This window comes from Falco peregrinus, chromosome 1, assembly GCF_023634155.1.
Source record: "Falco peregrinus isolate bFalPer1 chromosome 1, bFalPer1.pri, whole genome shotgun sequence".
NCBI classification, from domain to species: Eukaryota; Metazoa; Chordata; class Aves; order Falconiformes; family Falconidae; genus Falco; species Falco peregrinus.
The window spans coordinates 48799790-48824767 of record NC_073721.1 but is presented as its reverse complement, the minus strand read 5'-3'; the positions used below and the strand labels follow the sequence as shown (position 1 = coordinate 48824767).

The 24978-nt window shown below is 44.2% G+C and overlaps 1 protein-coding gene across 3 annotated transcripts in view; it reads right to left on the bottom strand.

Annotated features, from left to right (window-relative positions):
* Nucleotides 1-19815, bottom strand: part of BRD3 (bromodomain containing 3) — a 42529-nt gene extending 22714 nt beyond the window's left edge. The window contains exons 1-3 of one of the 3 annotated variants that reach the window (XM_027778052.2): nucleotides 19689-19786; nucleotides 4305-4418; nucleotides 1557-1873 (exon numbers count right to left, since the gene is read on the bottom strand). In XM_027778052.2, coding sequence (XP_027633853.1) covers nucleotides 1557-1757 — 201 coding nt within the window. In that variant the 5' untranslated portion in view covers nucleotides 1758-1873; nucleotides 4305-4418; nucleotides 19689-19786. Of the gene's footprint in view, nucleotides 1-1556; nucleotides 1874-4304; nucleotides 4419-19688 lie in introns of all 3 variants that reach the window. The other 2 variants (XM_005231228.4, XM_055801377.1) reach the window with 2 other exon arrangements.
* Nucleotides 19816-24978: the final 5163 nt, after the last annotated feature.

Genomic DNA, 24978 nt, shown 5'->3' with positions numbered 1-24978 from the left:
ACCAGCTGCAATCTGGGAAACAGCATTTTTCTCTCCCTTTTAAAAAGGCTGCCTCTGGCACTTACAGAATGTTATCAGTGCCAGCGCTCGCTAAGACTATGCTAAAAGTTTCAGTCTCTCTTTTAAGGGCATTTCAGGCCTCAAAAGGCTTCCACGTGTTAACCCAGTTTCTCCCTGAGGTGGTCTCAAGCATCTGTAGAGGCTGTGATTAGCCTGGAGATGCTCTAGGCATGCAAGGATATACACTGTAATTTTCTCATTCTGGAGAAGATCAGCAAGCCCTCTTGCTGCACATGCACACAAAGCCACATACGGCCACTAGTCACACTCTGAGCCCAAATCTCTCAAGCACGATCTGAGGCACCAGTATTTCCAGGCAAGTCATACTAGCCCAGAAAAAGCAATCCTGCTGGCTACTGGGCTTGTGCAGATTTAGGCCACACGTGAAAAACAACTATTCTTCCAACTGACTCCGCCTTTAAATTATCTGGTAACCTGCCCTAAAACCACTTAAAAATGCCTCACTGACAAACTAAATCCACAAAAGATGACATAAAGGAGCACAGACCTAGAGAAATATTATACAGACATTAAGTGTTTTACTCTTTCAGCTAGCACTGTTAAATAGCACCCATCAACATCAGAGAGTTCAAAAGACTTCTGATCCAGTCCATAAAATTATGTTATAATCAGCAGTAACTGGAGCTCTCCTGACCTTAAATCCCAGAACCATGCAACCCTCTTGCTCAAGCAGCCAGTTACTGTGCAATGGGCTGCCCAGTGGAGCAGACAGCAGGGCAGTATCTGTATTTCAGTGGAGCAGGGGGGTACAGGTATGCCTCCACTGCTGAGTTGTCACACTTAACAGGACACCTTTGAAGAAGTGAAGAATGCGTTGCTTTGTTTCCTGGAAGAAAGCAGCTTAATAAACTTGGGTCATTTATGAGTAACTGGGCTGTATCTTGTACTATGTGGTCTGACAGAGACAGGGTGTGTGTGTGTGAGTGCGTCTGTACATACGTAACATCAGGCACAGGAGGCAGATGGGTAAATGTAACTGTTCTGTTCTTTCTGCTTCCAGTACAGCATTTGAAAAGATCTGGCTACAAAGTATCCTTGGTAATTAGCTTCTCCAGCCAAAAGCAACACACTTCCTCAACGCTGAAGTCGGTGGCTCCAGGGAAGTCTACCGAAAACACAAGTTACATTGAGCCCAATGCCAAATGCTCAGAAGAGCGTGGGCTTCAAGACTCTCAAATTGGACGGAGGTGGGACAAGGGGTGAAGACACATAAAAGTAAACAGAGGTAAGCTACAAATGAAGCACTACACTTCAGTTGCTCTAAGACAGCTTGCCTACTTGCTCTTCCCTCACCAAGAACCGAACCCGTTTTCTCCTCTCCAGCTCTGAACAATGTCATCCCATTCAGCAAGTCTAAAGGCATTCAAGGAAATTCCCAAAAGAACCTAGCCATTCTGATCCAGCGATCAGAAAACCAGTCTCACCAACACAAAGCTTTCTAAGAATAGAATACCAAGCAGATGATAGATACGTACTGGCAAATTCAATTTAATTGCATCAACAGGTTGGTAGAAAGGCCAAGCAAACTGATGCTTCCACAAGGTCTTTACCACAACATTTTGCATATATTGCAATTGGTTGGTCTTCCGGCCAGGCTTATTAGGATTAGTGACCTCTGGAGGCGGTGGATTCACAGGGCCCTGAGGAGCCTGGATTGCTGATGTGACTGTCGACATTTTCCTGCTCTTGCTCTCACTCGCTGTCACAGCGGCAGCAACTGGGGTATTTTCTTTCTTCCTTTATGCTCCCTGAATGGGACTGACATCCCATTTCCAGGGTCCAACCATACAACCTAAATCAAATGAGAGGAAGAGGACAGTGTGTAAATACAGATACTTAGTTGAAGTAGGCACATTAAGACACTTCTGCTGTTGACAGCGTTTGAACTCAGGCTCTTTACCCCATCTGCTTCATTCCCTGGAACACACTTCATCTTGATGATGTGCACAGTTCAAGACCCATGAGACAGTGGAACAGCAATTCCCCAATTCAAAGCCTGTAGAGAGCCAGTACATTTCACAGGGCTAGTTCTTGCTTTATCTAGCTCAGAGAGCATTTTTGTGCAATGAAAACACATGGCGTAGCATAAGAACATGGTTAGGGAATACATTTAGTGAGGAATGCAGAGACTCCCATGAACGCACTGACCCAAGCTAGTAAATCCACAGATTGCAGCTCCTTGTAAACTTAACCATGTTGTCTCTAGACCCATTTGGGCTGGCACTGAGTCAACTTTCAAGTCTCTACGCTGGTGCAATGGTTAGTCTAAAATCCCATAATCAAGAGCAGACAACAGCTGTCAGAGGACCTCAATCCAGAGAAATGAAAGAAGGGCAAAGAGAGGTGCTGTGCACAGTTGTGAATGAAAGGTGCCACCAGAAATATCCTAACTTGAAGTGATCTCCACTTTGAATCCCAAAAATGTCTATGTCCCTTACTACGCGCACCTGACTGGGCCCTCAGTTTAGCATGGAAGTCTCAAGATACAGGCTAGATATAAATAATTACTATTATTATACTTGCATCCCATGACCTGGCTAAGCCAGCACTGTCATGCTCTCTCTTAAAGGCACATATGATATACAGAAGAAAATACAAACTGTATTATTGTATTCTTTGTTTCCCTCAGCAAAATGCAGGGGGAAAAATGGTCTAGCATAACTGTGTCTTGTATACCATATGGTAAACAGCTTTGCTATGTCATCTTTCATAAACATTTGATATTTCAATTCACATCAGGACTGCAGCTACTCTTCTCATGGCAAACAGACCACAATCACTTTCTAGAGGCAAATTATTTCAAATATGTTCAGAAAGCCACACAAATACTCTCACTGACATACGGTTCTCAGCTGTACAGTGAAACATGAGCAGAGACAGAAGCTGCAGTAGTACAGGAAGAGGAGAGCAAGACATCCTAGATAAAAACAAAAGACTTTTCTTTGATACATTCCCTAATTATCTCTACTGAGTATCCAAAAAAATCTAGAACATCAACTTACCCTCCGAGCTGCTGACTAGATGGCACAAAGTAAACACATACTTAATTTGGGGGAACTTTACAGAAACAGATGTGTACAAACAAACAGATCTGCAGCAGAGAGGGATGTTTAAAGTCTTCTCAGGCTTGCCCAGGTAGCAGAGGCATTTGTATTCTGGATGCCAGCTGCTGCCCCAGCAGCTCTGTAACTAGGAAAACACTCCAGCACCCCAGTGACGCTGTGGCATAGGGAAACACACGGTAAAGTAGCCGGTGTTGCGGGTGCCACAGCCATCAGGAGCACCCAGGTACTCCGGGTGCACCTTGCTGGGGACCATTTTGGCTTGGCTCACAGCTGTCCCTGGTTCCAGAAACCAGATCGGTTGTGTTTTTGTTTGGCTTCGGGGTTTTTATTTTGTTTGTTTGTTTTTTTAAAGAGTTAATTGTATAGTTTATTTTTCATAGTGCTTCTATCAAAAATGAAATTATTAAAAACCTAAACCAAATCTCTGCATATGTACATATGCTTATGTGTGCAAGGAACAGACAAGACCAGTTTTGACCCTGCCACCACCCATTCATGAGTCCCACTGTATGCCAAGGATGTAGAAAAAACAGAGGCAATAGTAAGACTTTCTTGTGCCATGTATATGGCACAAGTATAGATCCAGAATCAGGCCTCTGGTCCCTACTCTTTGATAACTCAAAGCAGCAGCAGAAATATCGCAAAATGTGATCTTCAGATCAAGGCGGGGAAATAGACAAAGTAGTAGAAAGAAAAAAAAACCAGATAATTAGGAAGTTTCACTCAGTCTCCTTCTGGGCAGCTCTCCGCGTAGATTTCAGATCCCAAGGCCTCTGAACAACATCCATCATCTGAGTGTACACAACGCTGACTGCAGGCCCCTGGCGACCACCACTGAAGCATTTTGTTTGCTGTCTTGATTAACAAACTGAATTCAATGCAAGGATTGATGGGAAACAAAACTCCCACGGAGAACACTTCCTACTGCTATAGAGCATTTCAGTCACAAGTTTGAAACTATGCAGTGTAACTTAAGTCTTCCCTTTAAATAACCTAAGGTTAAATACAATGATACTCTTTCCATTTGAATTCCCTGATGTCCTCCTACCTCGAGCTCCATTTAGTAATAATTTTTTAAAATTAATTTGTATTAAATCCCAGAACTCTTAAAAAAGACCCCAGCCCTAGCTCCTGCCTCTCCCAGACTCCCTCTCTGACCTTAACCAAGGCGTCCAGTATCTTCACACCACAGCTCCTCCTCATCTGTGCCACAGAGACAGCGATAGTTCCTTTCTGTCTTCATTTGCTCCACCCAGCCAGCTTGCAAACTCTCTGGGACATAGAATCATAGACTTGCTTAGGTTGGAAAAGACTTCTGTAGTTGTAGAGAGGCACTGCCTCTTCATGTGCACATTCAGACCATCAAGCTTGAACAAGGCTTGTACAGTCCACATAAGAGAAGCACGTAACAGTCATCAGTGACACAACTCAGAAAGGATTTTAATTAATAACATTACCAAAAGTAGGAGGGGCAGAATCAAGACAGCCAACTCAGCTAGTCCTCTGGCAGCTGATCCCCTTTTAACTTTTATGCTCCAACTCATTGGTTATTACAACCAAAAGTGGCTATGAACCCCAAACCTCTTAGCAGCACTGTCATTTAAATGCTGGATCCTGCAGCTGAAAGACAGGAATAGCTACCTGGGCTATCTCAGCAGCACTGGCAGGATCTGTTCCTGGCAGAAATACAGCTTTAATGTGCATGTGCCTCACTGCACCCTTTTAACCCTCAGTCCATCCAGCTTCCTCATCATTTGCTGGGGAAGCTGCTCTGATATCAGATCATTCCTTAATTTTTAAAACTAAAGATTTGTTTCTACATCCATTCTTTTACTTCTGAAGTTTAAAACTAATACCTTTTTAAAGAACATAAAAATCAGATTTTGAGGCATCAGGAAGCTGAGGGTACAAATACTTTGGAAATGTCCAAAGGGTATGACACTGAATTCAAAGAGGACACAGCCCTGCCTGAGAAATCTACTAGTTGTGAGACCTCATTTATCAAATGGGGAAAGTGATAAGCATGACCATCTGACATCTCAACTCACCACACAAATCATCTAACGGGACACTTGGGCTCACACACAAAAACTAAGCAAGCTTACACAGATTGTCCCATAACTACAAGCAGAATCAAAACACACACCTCTCGTTTAAGCACTTCAGCATTGCTGAAGTTGTGTTAGTATCAATCATTATTTAAATCACTAGGGATCCCAGTTGTGAACCAGGGTATCGCTGTACATGGACTGTACAAGCCTGGAATGAGGACTGCCAAAACCAGCCTTGGCACAGCACACCATGTGCACCTTCTATAAGGTTGGATTTTTTTTTAGCCCTGGAGTAACAATTTCTTAAATTTATTTTTAAATTGCTAGTTATTCTGTTACTTGAGCATTACAGGTCTGAGGAACAGAAAATGTTCTTCATTTTTCTGGCTGCAGTTTTGATATTACAAATTTAAGTATACCCTTTTGCTGTCATACATGAAGAGCGCATACTGCTTCCTGCACTGCACATTTCTCCTCCTTCTTGCTCATCCCAGTCTGAGACTATAATTAAAAGCAAAACCCAAACCCAAACTCAAATAAATCTTGCTTTTCTGGAGTTTAAGTCTGTCCTTTTGTGCTAAGTTGCAACCTCGGAGTGGCATCCAGTACAGCTATGGGGTTTGGCACATCCTTCAGCTAAACCAATCATCAAAAAAACCCAGCTAGGTTGGAAGGTTTGTTTAAGGTTTGTTTTTTTTTTTAAACTTTCTTTCATTGAGTTGCTTGCATGGGTCAGTCAGTGGAGAGACAGCTGGCATGGAGAAAATATGTTAATAATTCCCTGTACTAGCAGGATAACATTTTACTCGGCTGATGCAGCCCACAGACTGTCTGCAGTGGTGGAGACTATTTTAAAAGCAGCTATAAAGCCCCATGAAATGTGCACTGTGCCAGTAAGCCTGCTGCTTCAGCTAACGGTTCTGCCACTTCCTTTGGCAGCGCCGAAGATTTGACGGATGGCTCACTCCCTTGCTGCTGTTTGTGCAGTACAGGATGGTATTTGTTTTGATTGCAAAATTAGAATGTAGCAAGCTTTATATTAGCATGTGAGCTCAACAACTTTTTTTTTTCTTCCCTTTGCTATAGTATTTCTGCATGGTTACGTGGACACTGATCAAAAATTGGCGCAATTCCAGCCCAGCCAGAAACAGCAACATAAATCTTCCCATCAGGGAAAATTATCAAGTTTAAGAGATGTTCCTTGACCTCATCTTTATCTCCACATTATTATTTACATTACAGTAGCACATGGAGGCTGTGCAGAGACCAAGGTCCCTCAGTACTTCACATTCTGCAGGCACACAGTAAGACCCCATTCCTACCTCAAAGAGCCGATGCTCACAACTCTGACATCATATCGTGTTGAAGTGACCTGCCCATGGCCACCCTGTGAGCTGGCGGCAGAGCCGAGAGCAGAGCCCTGAACCCCAGCTAGTGAAACTAGCCAGCGAGTAGAGAAACAGCACCTCTGAAGCAGCACTGCTCACAGGCATGAAATCCAGTGATAAGGCTCTTTGAAGGTAGGATGGAGCCAGCAGCCAGAACCATACTGAGATAGCAAGGCAGCTAGAGCAGTCATCTCCATGCTACTGCTCCAAGGATTACTCCCCTGCATACACTCCTTGCAACCACCAAAGCAGACACTTAGTCCCTTTTTCCCCCCAACAGCAGCAACAGTTGGAAGCTTGGTCAAATTTGCCATCTATGCTACTCCCCATCTCAGAGAAGCAGCAGGTCCATGATCATCTTGCCCAGACTTTCTTATAACTGCAGGAGAGGTTTAGCGCAGTACTACTACATCTCAACACAACCTTGAAGTCAGGTAAGATTATTAATTGAGGGTTGTACCCCTTTCATTCTATGGCTGTAGAAACTAAGGGCGACACCACCACTCCTCCAGGCTGCTCAGAAGGAAACAAAGCTGGTGGGTGTCTTCCTTTTCCTCCTACTCTGTCTTCCTTTCCTTTCACAGTCCTATATAGGAATTGAACTTCAGGCAGCTTTCACTACCTACTACTCCTTGATGTTCTCTTCAAACTCAAAGGATCTGCAATTAGAGACCAAGACTTGAGGACAGACGAGTTATTCTATTAGCCAGCACTGCCTTGGCAGACACATGCACGCTATCACAATATGATCACAATATGCCACCCCCTCAAGACCTGGGGATAAAGCTTTTGCACTTGGCTTCACTGCAAGAAGTAGGAATTTGGCTTGTGAGTGCCCCTATGGCACACTGCAGCTTTGCACTCTGGAAGTCCATTCAGCTGCCCCTGTTGTCTCCCAAGTCATTAATTCCACACATCAGAGATTTGCTTTTCATGCACATTACTTGGAGCACAGCCGCAGTAACATCCTGAGACTGGGAGATGCAACCGTGTCCTTAACTTACCCCTGCATGAGGGAGGGGAAAAGATCACAAAAGATTAAGTCAGTTCCTTGGCTTTTGACTTGGTTAGTTTAATGCTCATCAGATTATGCAGATGGATTTCCCACCCTTGGTCTCTCCTTGGCTGTTACAAGAGCAGGTGTTTCCTCAGTAAGAAGCCTATGGGTTCATAACCAGCAGATAAGAATCAGCCAGAAGAAACTGGTAATTTCAAGGACCTTCATTTCTGATACATATTCAGTGCTCCCTGAAAATCACACAGCTCTGAGATGCCTCATGCCTTTAAGGTATCATGCCGTCAAACTTAGGGGTACCCAAAAATCACATTATCTTGACTACAAAAGCACTGGGGACCTCTATGAACAACACTCTAGGTACCTCAAATAAAATTAAGGTCTTCCTGATCTATAGGCCAGAGTATCTCTCTCCCCTAAGTTGCTAATGCCACAGAAAGCACCTTCCCATCAAGTCTAAGCAAGAATTTAGATACATTTCCCATACCTCCCGCAACACAAATCATATAGGGCTCAACTGCTTTCTAAAGGCTGCAGTTTCAAGTACAGGGAGTGATGTTTCAATGTTTCACACTATAACAAGCCCGTTTTCATAGCTCTGAATTTTCTTTTGATAAGAGTTTAAGTAACCAGCCTTGGTAATGGATTAGGTATGGTTGATCTTGTCTTGGATCAGGGAGAAGGACAGAATGACCTCTGGACATTTCTTCCAGCCCTGCTTTTTATGGTCCTCTGAAAACATGGAGGCAAATTTTAACTCAGATATACACTAGTTTTGCGCAAGCTCCTGAGTTACACACAGTTTTGTTAAAGCTAAAGGAGGAAGGAAAAGTGCGAGTGGTTAAAGAGCTTACTCTGTGTTTGATTCCTGACTGGAGGAGCTCAGCCAGCTTTAAGACCTGACTCTGCAGTAAGGATTGGACTGAGATTTCTGAAATAAAGGGAAATGCACTTGTGAAAAATCTTCCAGGAAGTACTTCAGCAAATTTACTGCGTGACCTATAATGAAAATGTTAACAAATGCTTAGCTGTAGGAGTTGAAATAAGCATCTATGAACAGGTTTCAGAGTACATAGAGCAGCTGATGGCTTACACATCAACACTCTGGGAAGGCAGAGTTAAATCAATAGGATGGGAATGGGTAGGTGCTTCACAGGAAAATGCCTCTCACAACAAGATACACCAATTATACCTTAATGGCAATGGAGAAGAAGCGTTGGGCTGTTTCAGCCTTCATTTTCGTAACAGATTTGGCAAAGAAAGTGTTTGAGATAATCACATGCCTGGGCAGAGTCTGCTCGTGCCATGTCTTCCTGGAGGGGAAAGGTGGAGACACAATGAAATTACCTTGCATGACCCACAGGGCTGAACCCACAACACCTTATCATCAGGGGAAGAGCCAGAGAGAAGCCAGACAGCAGGTACTCCAAGGTTTACAGAGAAAGCAAGAAGGTGAACCTGCTTCAGAGCATATGCTCTCTCTTACCTAGTGCACTGCAACACATTGAATGCTTATTTGGGAATTTCTAGCACTTGTTGGGGCTACTGCAGTCCCCCAAAAGCCCATGTGCAGCAGAAGCCCTGCAGCCTTGGACATTAGGCAAAAAGGAAATGCTGGTGGATAGCCACACACCATACAAGCTCCCAGCACATCAGGAGCCAAATGGGGGAGCAGGGGACCTAGGGGAGGCAGGAACTTGCCTGAAGGCACATTGGAAGGATGGTATAAACCACAACACAAACAGCAACTTAGATCTCCCTCTGTGATTCAGTAACCACTCCAAGCCCAATCCTGCAAAGTGCTAAGCAACTTTCCCCTCTTAGTAAGTTGCACAGTCTCTGTGGCTCAGTGCCTCGCCACAGGGTTCTGCAGGCTTATCACCTATAAGGCATAACTAATTGGTCAGACAAGATAAATCTCTTTCTAAGGAAGGTTTGGGCAAAGACAGAAACAAAATCAAGCTGTCCACACTTTCTGGCCCCTCTACTTGTGTCAACTCCCTTGCCCTGCTGTCTATTAGGGAGAGATAAAATGACTGGAGGAGGATAAGTGCTAGTTATCTGGGGCTGGAGGGTCTAATTCAGACTCATCAGACTTGTAGGTGCTCCCATCACTGCAGTTACAATAGCTATGACAGCTGATCTAGTCAATGCTACCCAGTCCTGAAGATACAGCTTCTCACTGCAGGACTGCTGCAGAACATGATCCTAGCTAGAGAAGTCCCATTACACAAGCAGTAGGTGTGCAACAGCATTTCCTAGAATACCACAAAAAGAAACTGTAGCCTAGCAAGAAAAATCTCCATGTTTACATGGAAGTTGGCCAAGAGGGGAAAAATGTTTGGTTATCCCAAACTCAAACCTTGCTGATGGGCACAGCAAAACTCTACAGACTTGGTCACAACTTCTTCAGACTGGCCAATTCCACAAATTCCGAACTGGCACAAATGCAGTCTGCTGGATGCCACCTTTATTATTCCACCTCTCAATGTGTTATTAGAACTTTAAACTTCATAGATGGACAGAATCCACTGTTCCACCTCTATCCACCCTTGTTTATGCATTCAAATCCATGCTTTATACCAATCAGAACTACAAATGCATTTGCTCACTTGGGTTTGAACCACTGTCACCCTTTATTAACATTCTTCATGTCAGCATTTCCAACTGCTCTCTAAGTGGGAGACTGAAACATTGTGACAGGTTGATGCTCCTTCACTGTGAGCTTGCTTGTAACAGATCTCAGTGGCAGGGCATTTGTGGATTCCTGCTTGCCCAGCCATCAGGCAATACTGCCACAGCACACAAGCAGCAAAGGAGGAAAAAAAAAAATCTCACTTGCTGACAGCTACTAAGAAGAAACCATACATCTAAAAGTCCAGGAGCATCAGGTCCATCCCTGACACACCACCGAAGTGACAAGCAAGCAGGCTGAAGCTGTTCAATTATTTCAGTACTGGATGACTATGCTGAACAGCCTTAACCTAATACTTGCTTCAGCAGAAGTCAGCCTAGGGTTCCTTTTGCTCACTTTCCTTCAAGAAGCAAAACTGGTGGAAAGAAACAGGTACAAATACTACCAAGCAGATAAACTGGAAGAAGAAACAGGAGTTAACCTACATCCTCTGGGAGAAAGCAAACCAGAGAAAGTCAGGAAAAGAAAGGAAGAATTAACAGAGTGAGAAGATAGAAGTTAAAGCTTCCCATCTCATGCAGTTTGAGTGTGTGACTGACCACAGGCTGCTGTTAAAATGCTGCATCATACACACACTCTACTTTTCTGAAATATAGACTAGAGCAGAGGGGAAAAGCCACCCTGGTATGGTTCATCCAGGCTTGGTCACCGTTATTAACACCATACAGATACACACAGAAAGGATAACCACACACCAGACACTGTATGAGGACAGTACACATCATAGGAAATGCCAGCCTCTGCTCATGACCAAATACTGCAAGTGGGGTGGAGAGATGGAATAAAAGCTGGAGCCTGACTGATTGCTAGGGCAATGAATTGACAGGTTAAACACCTCAACATGTTTCATTAGGATGTGCCTAGACACTAACTGCAGTACGACCAAGAGGCTCTGCTGCCCTGACTAGGACAAAGCACAGTACAGCATGCACAGAATTTCTGTCCTAAGGAGCGCACAGTTTAGACAGGCCCGGAAAGAGGCACAATTTGGCAAGATGTAATGGTCTGAAAAACTAAAAATAAAAAAAAAATCACAGCACAGGTCAGTACCATAACCTACTTCCTTCAAGGCTCTGTCTCCTAACTCCCCTCTGTTCATGTATTACTTTACAGCCTACCTTCTCCAAAGCATGACTTATCCAACAAATGATACTATTGCTAATTCATCCTGTGACTTCAGGAATCAGTTTTGTCAGTTTCAAGTCCACGAACCATACTTCAGTTAAAATTATATTTAAAAAAAACCAAAAACCAACAACAAACGAACAAAAAACCACCACCCCATACTCTGGCAGTGACCCAAGTTTCAGATGATACATGCACAACAGAAGCATTCAGGTGCACCCTTTAAAGCATAACATGGCAACACCCACACAGGCTTCCCAACTCCTAATGGGATTATTGTACATCTACACCCTCACGGGGTTCTCTTTCTCTGCTTTTTAAAGGATGTGATCTGCACAGTTAAACATTTGTGTTCTGAAAAAAAGAGAGTCTGCCCTTCCCCTTTTTAATCAGCATATGGTGCTGTGTACTTTTGCAATACATGGAAAAAAAAAACCCTCAAACTCACTCCTTTTGATTCAGCATATAGCAAATAAATTACACAGCCTTTCCACAACAGGTTTTGTCATGACTGTTTCTTTTTTCTGCACTCTGATTTCGAAGAGGAGAGATTATTGGACACTAAGCATTTTGAAGAAGAGAGCTCAAATACTTCCCTGCTGGGCAGAGCATCTCCAAGCTTCTGCTGCACCTGTAAAGAATTACAGAAGAGACAGCTACAAAAGAGCTTGCTGACACCTCAGCTCAGTTCTTGACACCCCATGCTGTAGGCTTGTCAGTTCCCCACTTGTAAAATGGGGATATGAATATTTCTAATACTATTTACAATTAAAGTCTTTTCCCATGTATTTATACATTAATTCCTTCTCAGTGTTATGATTATACCAAATTTAAAGGAAAAAAGCAAACACACAGAGGAACCTGTATTTACAAGGTGTTCAACTAACCATGACTCAGGCTTCTGGAAACAATGATCTTTATTAAGGACAACGCTCATAAGAAACTGCAAAGCTAAAATTTCCATCTGCCTTATCCCCTTTCCCCATACTACAGTATTCTTTAAACATGTTTCTAAGAGATAGACCACAACACCCAAGAGGTCCTTCATGACACCTGCTAGGGAGGGGTGGGTTAGATACAGCCAAATTCCACTTCCAACTGAATTTAGGAGGCTACATGTAACAGGTAAATTACCTCCTCTTAATGAAACTAAGTACAAAAAGTATTCTAAGCAAAGTATAAAATATAGAGTCCTTGCAAACAACATTCAATTCCAACATATTACCTATTTAAAGGATTGTTTTCTGCTCTGTGTACTTAATAACCTACTCCGCAATTCTGCCTTATACCACCAGTACTGCACAGCCGTATATCAGCATTATTAATATAATTCACAAGTGCTACAGATGTTATCCTTAGGGGCAGCTCCATGCAAACATCGACAGAGAAGACAGCCTTCTAATAGGCACAGATCCGTACGGTAACCTGTTAGAAGCATTTCACTGTACATAGCAGAACCATCAAAGTGATTCATTAGACAAAATACCTTTCTTCATCAATAGACCTCCCCTTGTGCACTTCTTGTGCTCCAACACTTTCTCCTACTCATTTTTTAAATTTATTTTTATATATCTAAATGACTAAATTTACTATTTTGAAAAAGAACAGATTTGTTTTACAACGAAAAGTATTTCAAGTGTAGCAGGAACGGATGAGCTGCCACTGATTTAAATCATGCTCTGAGTTTGCAGCTATAGCACTGCAACTTTCCCATGCAAATATGATGATCAAGTCAGTTTAAAGGGATGAAAACAATGAAATGAAAGCGATTGAATTACCGTGACATAAATATACTCCTTGTTAGCTGAGCCACAGTAACGTTATACTTGGTAATGGGGCATAGTAAGTACACCCACCCACCAAGTTAATTATTGCAGCTGTGCCAAAATTAACTTGTTACATTGCAGTAGCCCTCCTGTTTACAACCACCACTCATTCCCTATGCACATTCCCCTAAACAGGTTGCACCAACTTAGTGTTATCTGTTTCCAAACCAATTTAAGTACCTTGTCTTTGAACAAGCATGCTGTCCCAGAATAACTCAATGTGTTAACTTAAAGCAAACATAGCCAAACAAGTGCAAAAGGCTGTATGCAGTCTACTATTTCAGATGAAAAGTGCCTCGCTGATTTTGCTAAGGTTGGGTACATCCATAAATTTGCTCAGCTATGCAAGGAAGTTACAGGTCAGCTGAGGTGTGAATAAACTGTGATACTTAAGCTGCTGTCGCTCCCTGAGGGGGCATCAAAGCAGTTTCCATTGCCTGAGTTTATACATCTGATTTAAACTTCCAAACACTCTGCGAGAAAGGGAAAAAATCGGGACCTTAAAAGTTTATTACCTCTCTCTACGCAGGCAGCAGAGGCTGCTAATTCAGGGGAAGAGGGGAAGGTGTTCCCTACAGCCAAACACACCTGAAGGAGGAAGACTGCTCCCTCCACAAACTGCTCAGGACAGATGGACAGGCTCCTTACAGGAGGAACTACGCTTCGCCACACAGCTCCTGCCAAGAGCACCCACAGCTTAGCTTCCTGCACAGCGGGGACAGGCAAGCACTAAGCCTCCCAAAGCTCCTGTGCATTGATCAAGTTCAAGTCAAAGGAAATAAAACCTTGGCAGTGTGGACACAAGTATCCCAATTTATTCTCATGTGGCTTGCTCCTGCCCAGGAAAGGAACACTCTTCTGGCACACTGGTTGATCCATAACACTCACACTCAGACAAGCACTTACTCCAGCAGTAACTTGGGGGAGCGTATCCTCTTTCATGTGGCATCTTGAAGAGCTGCACTTCAATGCTATTTCACAGACCCTGAACAGAACTGTAGCACCAACAGAGAAGTTGCAAAAAGGCAATGGTTTCCAATAAGAAACAGCATTCTCCACTATACCCACACACAATTCTTGCACATGCAGTACAGAACACACATCTGCTCAGCGTATCGGTTTCACTATAGCACACAGTACAGCACAGTTACTAAACCAGCCTTGGTAAGCAAAAAGGCTGCTACATCCTCTCCCAGCAAAACAGCTCTGTACTGCAAACTCTGCACTTGCTTACAGACAAACCTATTGACCACTGCAGTTTTAGGGAACAGATTTATCTTGGCATGGCCATATTGGTGGGATGCAAGAAAGCATGATCCCCAACCAGGCACCCTCCACAGCATTATGCAAGGACAAACTGAACAGTTGAAAATATGGTTACACAAGGAAAAAACGTGCATTTTCTTCAATACAGGTTGGGTTTGGTTGCAGCAGCTGAGCCAGCCACACAGTGTGTCTCTGCTCCTGTATCTACCTATGTCAGTGCATGAAGTCCTCTGGAAGAGTATCAGTGCGGCTGTGTCAGTGAAGAGCTCCAAGTGTTGGCTTCAAGAGTACAAAGGTTCTCAAGGCCAGGAAAGAAAATATGAATCCTTTTCTGTTTCTGCCTCTCTCTTTTTAATGGAAAGAGGAGCAAACAGGATCATTCCCAAAGCAGACCTGTGTCAATCAGAACTGAGTCTAAATCTCAAAGTTTGAGGCTAAATGGAATCAGTTCAGCCACAGTGTTTTGTTTCAGATTGTTCCCCCATGCACAGAAATTTCACCTCATATTGTCTTTGCTACACCTGTTACTGGTTGAGAGGATTTTGTTGGGGTTTCTTCCTCGTGGAGAGGAAAATGTCAAGCCCTGGTCTCAGCAAAGGAGAGAGGCAAATCTTTGCTTCTGCCCTGGTTATCCATGTTGCTGAAATACTTCCAGACATGATGGTGTCACCTTATCAGACTCTAGCTAGAAAGAGACTGAGGTCTGGAAAGGTGTGAAAGGAATCCAAAATAGAGGCAAGTGGAAGAATGGGAGAAGAAGTAGAATAATAGTAGAAAATAAATAGTAGAAAAAGCAACAAGTTACGGTGAATTTCCATACTGCTTTCCAGAAGAATTTAAATCCTTCCAATGCTGGCTTTAGCAACAAGCTGGTTAGTGTGCCCCAAAGAAAGTGGTTCACCTCCAAGAAGCACAAACGATTGACAAAACCACACTAATGTCACAGTCAGATACTGTGGAATGAAAACCTCGATGCACACATCCTTCCAAAATGTCCTGACAGCTCACTGAGCAGCACAGCAAACAATGGCTCCTTCCCAACTCCCAGAACTCTATTGCTTACAACGGTGTTCTGGGCTATTACTGGAGATTAATGTGTCAATTAAAAAACCCAAAACCAAACACCACCAACACACACAACAAAACAAAACATACATTTCATGGTAATGATTGGGAAACCCACTGCGGATTAATGAATTCTGCAAATTAGCAGAGAAGGAGCAACAAGGATTAAAGAGAAACAATCAACAACGCTGAGATGCAAAACACTCTTTGTTCATTTATTTAGCAAAGTATATTTCTGTCTGTGCTGAAAGCACCTGATAGCTTACCAAAGTAGACAGAGTAATATATTTTGTAAAAGTAATTAAGCCTTTGAAACATGAGACCTCACTACATCACTCAGCTACTGCCAAGGAGAGGGATTTGACTCCCAAGTTGTTTGTGCCATCAACAAGAGCTATCAGGCTCCCAGATTACTCCAGGGAGGAGTGAGATTCTAGGAGTGCAGTGGTGCTTGTCTGGAAACCCACAACCCACTGAACAAGTGCCTGCCCCCACCCCTAACTGAAAAGGTTAATATTAAACAACATCTTTCAAAATCTGTACCAATTAAAAGATGTGTCTGTAAAAATTACGGGAAGCCCCAGACTTCACCAAGGCAAACTGCTTTACATGTGTGTACTGCCTTCAGCTCACTGAGGCTCACTGGAGAAGAGACCGTCAGGTCAGTCAGGCAGGATCCCTGGCCTGCAGACGTGGTTTGGGGATACTAAGAAACTCCGTTAGACTCCCCACCATTTTAGATGACTGAAGGATAACATTTTTGAAACACAGTTTGCAACTCAGGAAAGAAGCATTTTGCAAGATTATTAAGAACTGCGATTTAAGTCATTGCACCCAGTACAGTTACAACAGCGCAAAGAAACAACTAGCTGTAAAGCCTACTGAAATACTTGCGCTTGCAGACGCTAACAAAACCAGCCTTCTTCAGAGACAGGATAGTCAAAGAGCACCGCTGGCCTAGCATGCTTACAGAGCTGGAACATCAGACTTCAACATGCTTTTCTTCTAAGCATTTTTTAAATGACAAGAACTAAAGTTTTTGAAAACACCTCAGTGCTTAAATGACAGAGGATTTATTTCCAAAGGCAACAGAGCCTAGTTTTTACTTGAAGATAACGGAACTAACACTCCACAGGCAGTTTCAAGAACAAACCTCTGACACTTTACACTGCACATGCATTCCTTCTCAATTTAAACTCTGCATGCATAGGTCACTAAAACTAAAAAGCCTTTAACTGCAGCATCTACTGTCTCGGCACTGAGCACTATATAGGCAATGTGTATAGAAGACAGTATTACAATCAAGCTGTCATGGTTTAACCCTGGCCGGTAATTAAGTCCCATGCAGACACTCGCCACTCCCCCCTCACCCAGAGGGATGGGGAGGAGAATCGGAAAGGAATGTAAAACTCGAGGGTTGAGATAAGAACAATTTAGTAGTTGAAATAAAATTTAAAGAACAATAACAACAATAAAAGTTATAATGAAAAGGAGGGAGAGGGGGAAAGGAATGAAATCCAAAGGGAAGGGAGGAAAGAAACTAAGTGGTGCACAATACAACTGCTCACCACCCGATGACTGATGCCCAGCCGGTCCCTGAGCAACCCCCTTCAATCCCAGTTTCTATACTGGGCATGACGTCCCATGGTATGGAATCCCTCTTTGGCTAGTTTGGGTCAGCTGACCCGGCTGTGTCCCCTCCCAACTTCTTGTGCCCCTCTAGCCTTCTCTATGGCAAGGCCTGTGAAACTAAGAAGTCCTTGACTTAATAGAAATATTAGGTAGCAAGAACTAAAAGCATCAGCGTGTTACACCAAAGCCAACACACAGCACTACACTAGCTACTAAGAAGAAAATTAACTCCACCCCAGCTGAAACCAGGACACAAGCTTAGGTTGAATACTGAATAAGACCGTTATCCTCTGCCCAATCCTTTTATTAAGCATTGTCTCAAAGCACTAAATGAACATGCATGAATGAGTATTTTTAACCAGTGTAGACTAAAGAGAAAGAAATACACAATCTCAGCATTTATTCCTTCCAAAAAGGAAGGCTTTGAGGTCAGGAGTTACTCCTGTTTCAGCAGGAGCTTCCCAGTGTATTATTAAAACCTCCCCAAACTTCTGTACTAACAAAATAAGACACACAGCAGCCTGCTAGCGCTGTGATCTGCAGATTAAGGGGCAGGACTTAGCATTTACAGTACACTCAAATGGTTGGGTAGTTGTAAGCAATACAGATCAGGTTGTTTTGCTTGTAAAGCAACCAGATCACTTTGGGGATTTGTTTGTTTTGATTGATGCATATTTATTCTGCACTTCTCATCCATATACTGCAGCACATATGGTAGTCACCAAGTCCTCTCCAATACCTTATCCCTGCGTGAATTAAAGACAAGAGTTGGAGCTTTCAACCTAAATTTCCAGTTTAATTTAGAGACACACCCTCAGCACACTCACAGATACCCAACACATTCAAAACACTAACAAGCATATTAAAAAAAAAAAATGCTTCTCTATTCCCAGCAAGGAACACCAGGTGTGCTTTGCTAATTGCGTTACCCCCTAACCTACTATTTATTAGTGTCAGGGAACTTAAGATGGAAAAAAAAAATATATAAGTTCAAAGTATTAGCAAAGCCATCATATTTGCTCTTCCAAAAAAGTTTATTTTATAAACTTTCGATTCCTAAAGACATCAACAAAAAGGTATATCCACACTACGGAATCGTTACATAACATTTAGCATGAACCTTACAGAATGCATGCTCCTTGTTGCCAAAAGTAATTTCTGTAGGAAACACACTTCGTGTTAACACCCTGCAAGCCTGAACCATGTAGCTTAAAGACGCACACTTATCTTCGACCTAAACACTACAGCTTTGTTTGAAAGTGAAACCAAGCGGACTACAAATAATGCTCTGCCCAAGAGGTGCAAAACCCAAACAAGTCGTATCAAGGGAGGAAGCGTACAGCTGAGTTTTGAAGTTTCACATTTTATTATCGGTAGCATTATTTATAGCGACACTTCTATATAAAAATCTGTGATCTGCGTTTCTTTTTACACCTATAAAACACATCAAGTTTACGCAACGAACCCTCGGTTTCCATTTATTTGCAAAAGTTTGGTAAACACCAGACATTGACACGAGCGAAGCAGCTGTATATACGCATATAGGCACATCTATGCATGCGGACGCGGACAAAACACGAAACGCGCACTTTTCAGCGCATCACAGGCAGCCCGCTCAGCCCTTTTCCCCGCTCGCAAGGCAGCGACCCAGGCGGCGGCGGGGGCAGCGGGAAATGGCCGGGAGCCCCGGGCGCTCGCCCAGGGCGCGGGGCCGCCGCCGAGCCCCGCTCCGCCGCCGCCGGGGAGCCGCGCACCGCCGGGAGCGGGGGCTTTCCGCTGCCTGCTCCCCCACACACACCCCCGCTTTTTTTTTTTTTTTTTTTAAAGCACTCCCCCCACCCCCTTTTTTTCTTTCTTTTTTCTTGTTTTTAAGGGCGCCTGCAGCCCTCTTTTTTTTTTCCTCGCCCCTAATTTTCCCCTTCAAAAGATGGCGGGCAGAGAGAGCGAGCGAGGGAAAGCTAGCGAGAGAGGGGGAAGAAGAAGAAAACCCGAAAAAAAAAAAAAAAAAAAGGAAAGAAAGAAAACCCCTTCTGCGTGAGAGCGCGGGGCTCCGCGGGGCCGGGGCTGCGCCCGTCCGGGGCGTCTTCGGGCGCTCGGCGAGAAAGGGAGGGGGGAGCAGAAGATGGAGAAGAAGCGGCACAAGAAGAAGAAGAAGAAAAGGGTGGGCAGGAGCGGCGGGGCCGGGAGGAAATCAATGGCCAGGCTGCAGCCAGCCCCGCCGCGCTTTGTTGCATTGTCGCGGCGCACAAAGGCTGCGGGGCCGCGGGGAGCGACGCGGGGCTCTCGCAAGAAGAAGGAGCAGAAGAAGAGAGGAGGGGAAGGAAAAAAAAAAATAAATAATCAGCGTTGGCCTTTCCCAAGTGGGTTTTGCTTTCCTTCCCCTTCTTCCCCGGCCCCCCTCCCTCCAGAAACCATGGCCCAGTGCTAGCAATGCACACCCAAGCATCTAACAAATAAAGGGAAAGATTAAATAGATTACTTTGCCCCGGCAGCTCCAGCAACGTTTGCCTTATAGTCCCTCCAGTTGCTCTTCTTTTTATCCTCGGCAAGGCAGTATAATAGATGCACTACAGAGCACAAGAGCTCATGCGCCGGGGCGCAAGGCCATGTGGGGACGGTAGTCCCGGGCCCGGCCGGGGGAGAGGCGGCCGCTGGCCACCGGACTACAAGTCCCAGAAGCCGGCAGGCGTCCCCCCCCCTCGGCTCCCCGCTCCCTCCCCGGACCGGCGGGCAGGGGAGAGAAACAGCAGGGGTGATGCCCCGGTCAGCGGGCGTCGGGGGCGGGCAAGCACGGCCCCCCGGCGGGAAAAACGCCCGGCGGGGTGCCGAGCGGTCGCGGGGCGATAAAACCCACCGGGGGGCGGCGGCTGGTGGGTCCCCCCGGGCAGACATTGCCGGGGAAAACCCCGGCTTCCCCCCTCCGCCCGCCGTCGCGCCTCTCGGGCTCTAAAGGCACAACATGAGCCCTTAAAAGTGCAACTGGGACCGTGCGGGTTGCCGCAGCTCCACCGCTGAAACCCACGCAGGGTCACGCGTGCTGTGGGAGACCGAGTTTTAAATCACAACTGTGGGAGCTGGCTTGCACACACCCCTACACCCCCACAACCTTTTTTTTCTTTTTTAATCGGCGGTTTGCATTGGGTAATGCGCTCTCACATTTATTACGCAAGAACTAATACGAGCTGCAATAAAAATAGAATGCCGCCAATGCAAGCTGTAGCGGAAAAAAAAAAAATCCATCAAAACCCACAACTTGATATGGTTTGCACTGGTTAGTGCATTTCATAATACTCAACTGCTGAAAACAACAAAAATTAATGTAATGTATACAATAAAAACAGAACATGAATTTTACAAATGCATCCACCATAAAAGCATCAACAAACATGAGCACTGTAACAAACACTTCCAAATATCAGACCAACACAGCCTATATCCTGAAGCAAATCCACAAATCCAACAGAAGTAAAAAAAAAAAAAAAAGTTATAACCCAAAATTTGACTGAATTGCTGTAGCACAAAAGAAAGGGAAAAAAAAAATAGAACCGTTGGAAAATAAACGAGTCCAGGGGAAACATTTGAGTGCCAACATAAAATAAGAAGTAGTTACAGGTTTTCTCTGTGGACACATATGCCAGCAGAGGCTGCCACACTGCCTGTTGCAGACAGCCACGCCATGATGCCAATTAATAAGTCAGTTTATTGTAACCATAAGGTGAAGGCAATTTTACTGGAAGACCTTATTTCCAGAAGATTAGCTTTTGAAAAACGTGACCAATGGGACTGAAAATTCTCAGGAGCTATGATATATTCAGAAAGATTGGGTTTTGTACAGGCAAAAGGACAGACGCTTAGGAAAATTCCACTTAGCCAGGCTTGTGGCTGCTTCAGTATGAAACTGAAGTTGCACATACGCCTTAACCAAGCCCAAGAAAAAGTGCTTCTTTGCACTCAAGTTCAAGGCTTGTGCAAATTCAGGAACTAGAAACTTGCTCACAGCTGTACCGCTCTTGGAGGTACTTGCTTTGTAAGGCACTGCTTAAAATTACATCTGCATCAACAGCCAAACCCCACCCTTGGCATGGGACTTGGGCTGCCCTCCTGCAAGCTGACCTTTTTGATCTGACCATTAGGTACCCCAAGTCACTTCTGTGCCCTCCACACACCGAGCACGTGGCCTCTGCAGGGACACAGCGTGCAAGCACTAAGAAAAAGGTACACTCTGGGTCTTCTTAAGGGGAAGAGCCATGCTTCACAAGCTGTTGTTCACTAAACCTGCCCTGTGTCTAGTCGTATGTTCCACATTGTCAGACTGAGCAAGGAAATCCCTTTGAAAGACCACCTGAACACCCTGCCTACAAGTGTCCTGGATACTAGATATCAGGGGGATAGGGAAGGACCAGATTTTGAGCACAGGGCACTTTTTAATCATCATTCTGCTCTACTCCCATTTTCAAGGCAATTCTAGATGAGTACACATGTATCAAAGCATTTGACAGCTGAAAAGTACTGGTCCAGTTCTTTTGAACACACTGTCCTTCTCCACTACATGCTTGATCCGCATGGATAACCAGAGTATAAATTTCTGAATGCCACAACATACACAGGCACCAAATCATGAGCATGACCAAAGAGCCCCTAAATGAAAACTGCTGCCACTCCAGCATGAGGGCTGGGAAAAACTGACAGGCTGAAGCTTTCTGAGGGAGGGGGGAGGAAGTAATCAGCTGAGTATTCATTATGAACACTTGGGACAACATATACCTTTCACTCTAAAGACTCATTTTCAGCTGAGTCATAATCTGAAATTTTACTTTTTTCCGGTTTAGACAAGCTCCTGCAACAAAAAGGTGTGCTGGCTAAAACGTAACGCTGGGCAGAGCTATAAGCAACTGAACAGGGGGGCTTATAATGCAAAGTGTTCAGCAACATGCAGAGTGCAACAGGAGGGCCAAGAAAAATGGGCAATGCAGGCAAAAGGGCAGAGGCAAGAGAAGCTCTAGGAGGGCTACTGCAAGAGCGTAAAGCCCTTCAAGCTAGCAGGGCAGAGCCCCCTCACAGTGAATATGCACAAGTTAAAAACTGGAGTTTGATCCTCACTGCAAAACCACTTTCAAGAGCAGCTTAGGAATGGAGGGCTCATCAAAACTTTGCAACACAAAAGCAATCTCCAACACCATCTTATACTTCCTTATCTCACCTAGGGTGGATGTAAGACTGTTTCATCCCAAATTGTGTTCATTATACAGGCTGAGTAGGCGAAACAATTCAAGTGGGAAACTGTCACCAGAGATTTCACCACTATCAGCTTTCAACTGAGAACACACCAGTCGCACACACACCTACCTGTAGGTCTGCAGACTTGTGCTTGAAGAACCCAGCTGCACCCTCCAAGGGAATAGGAAAGCAAATGTATTCCAGGGAGCCATAAATCTGCCTTTATGCAAGGCAATGAGTCTAGATAACGGTTCAGCCAAACAGGCACAGGCTGACTCTGAATAAGCCCCGCAGGAGGTACAATGAAATCAAATCAGAATGATTCAAGCACAAGTTAACTAGCCCAAAGTAAAAGCATGTAGATTGAGGAAAGGACAGTTGCAATCTTTGGTTTCTGAACCAATTTTGTCATATGAGTTTTTCACACAAGATGTAGCACTCTACTTGTTAGATACCTCACACTAGCTTTTCCATAAAATACAAGACAACAGCAGTAGCTTCTTATCATCTCCTCCCCAAGCTCAGAGGAGCATCCTAGATTCTACTCAAAGCCTTTTGATTAGCCTCTGTGGTCTGTTTATGTTGAACCTCCAGTTACCCAATTAGTACCTTGTTAACTAACACCTGTGGTTGTATTTATTCCTTGCTATTACACTACTACTACTACCCCTTTATGCACTGTTATGTACATCCTTCTAGGAAGCTTTGTGCATAAGCTTTGACAAGAAAAAACTTATTGGTGCAAAATCAGTGTTTTTCAGGGCTGTTAAATACTGATACTTTTTGCTTCTCTGTTCTTGGTAGCCAGTGTAGGATTTGAGTCTTTTGAAAACAAGAGTAGATGGAAGCAGAAAAGGGAGATACTTGTCTCTGTGGGATGGATGAGTTTTGTGAGAACTGGCCACACTCAACGCCTTGCATGACTGCACCCAGTAGTACTTAATAATGGGAACACCAACCTGGAGCACCAGTTTTTATGACCTTTGCTAAAACTGTAAGCTTCTGATTCTTTACCTCACCATTCAGTGCCTGTTTCACCATCAAAACTGAAGTACCCTGCTTTAGGGGAGCTCTTCGTTAGCATTCATACTTCAAAATTACCAAGGGGTTACAAGTGGAGAAGGCTGCTGAAGAGGCATGAATACCACACGGGCAACGCATTCTGTCCTCCCTTTCTGGGCAGACCTGTAGGCACTACATCTACATGCATAGCCCCATATGCCTCAAGGCAGGCAAATTCTGTTCTGACCGTTTTGTCAGCCACCAGCCACCACGGGCTCCAGGAGACCTCACATACCAGCAGAGCCTATTACAAGCAGCTGCTACCCCTAGAGTGGGTGTCATTATACATTACAAAAAGAGAATGTATTCAATAACAGTCAGGTTTGGGATAAAGAAATAATAGTGCCCAAACAGAACGCTGCTTAAGAGCATGTAGTCAATGTCTGGCATTATATGACTCCAATCATCCCAGTGGCAGACAGAAAGGTGTTGAACACAAGGGGATAAATGCCCTTATTGCAACAGTCATCTTCACCAGTGATTTTCTTCACTGTAGTGGCAGGATTTCCTCAATTGACTAAGTGTTATTCAGTAAGTTAAGGATGACAGGACTAGGGCAGAGGTTTGAAACAATAATTGCAGTTTGTTCTTCTGTAGTACCTTTCATTTGTGGAATTCACAACAATGCAATAATCCTCCTGACAGCTTTTGTAGGTAAGGAAATATTAAGAGCCCTGTTTTTCAGCTGAGGAAGCTGAGAGGCAATGTGATGATGCAGAGAATCATAGGCAAAGCCAGAACTGGGACTCAGCTCTTCTGACTCATACTTTGTAGTTCTGACAGCCTGGATGCACCAGTTGGTGAGGCCAGCCTGGCTACTCACTGCTGGGAATCTGTCAGTGCCTATAGGACCTTTGTCTCTTCAGTGTTCACTCTTCGTCTGGAAAAGGTTGAGCAGAGCCCCCAAACAGGGAACCCAGCAGCCAAGATGTCTACAAGCCCCAAAAAGGTACTGCACTATGGTAATTGACAGGAAGGCAGGAAAGAATTGAGCTATCCAAGTCCAAAAGGATCTTGTAAGTGTTCATTTGCAAATATGAATTTTGATTATATCTAAATGCTGGTCTGGAGACAGCCACTATCCAATAAAGGGTCCAGAGTGGATTTAAATAATGACCTTCCAGACTGCCAGTTCTCAAACCAGAGACACAAGAGATGAATGGCCTCCCCGGGAATGGAGAGGAAGGGCATGAAGAGCCCACAAAATATTCTGTCTGACCTTGATGTCTTTTATGAGGATGTAGCAAGAAGCATTACTTGGAGGAGCTGGAGGCTGAGATACAGTGAGCTGAGATTTAATGTATGCAAGAAGCAGGGCAGGAAAGAAGAAAGGGACATGACCACAGAATTTGAGAAGTGAAGAGAAACTTCCCAGCCAATATGGGTACCTTTGACCAGAGTAAATATGTTTCTTTGGAAACTTGCTGCACCTAAATGGTTTTGTTGCACATTCAGTGTGATGTAAAGACCTAGCACCTGCTGCTAACACA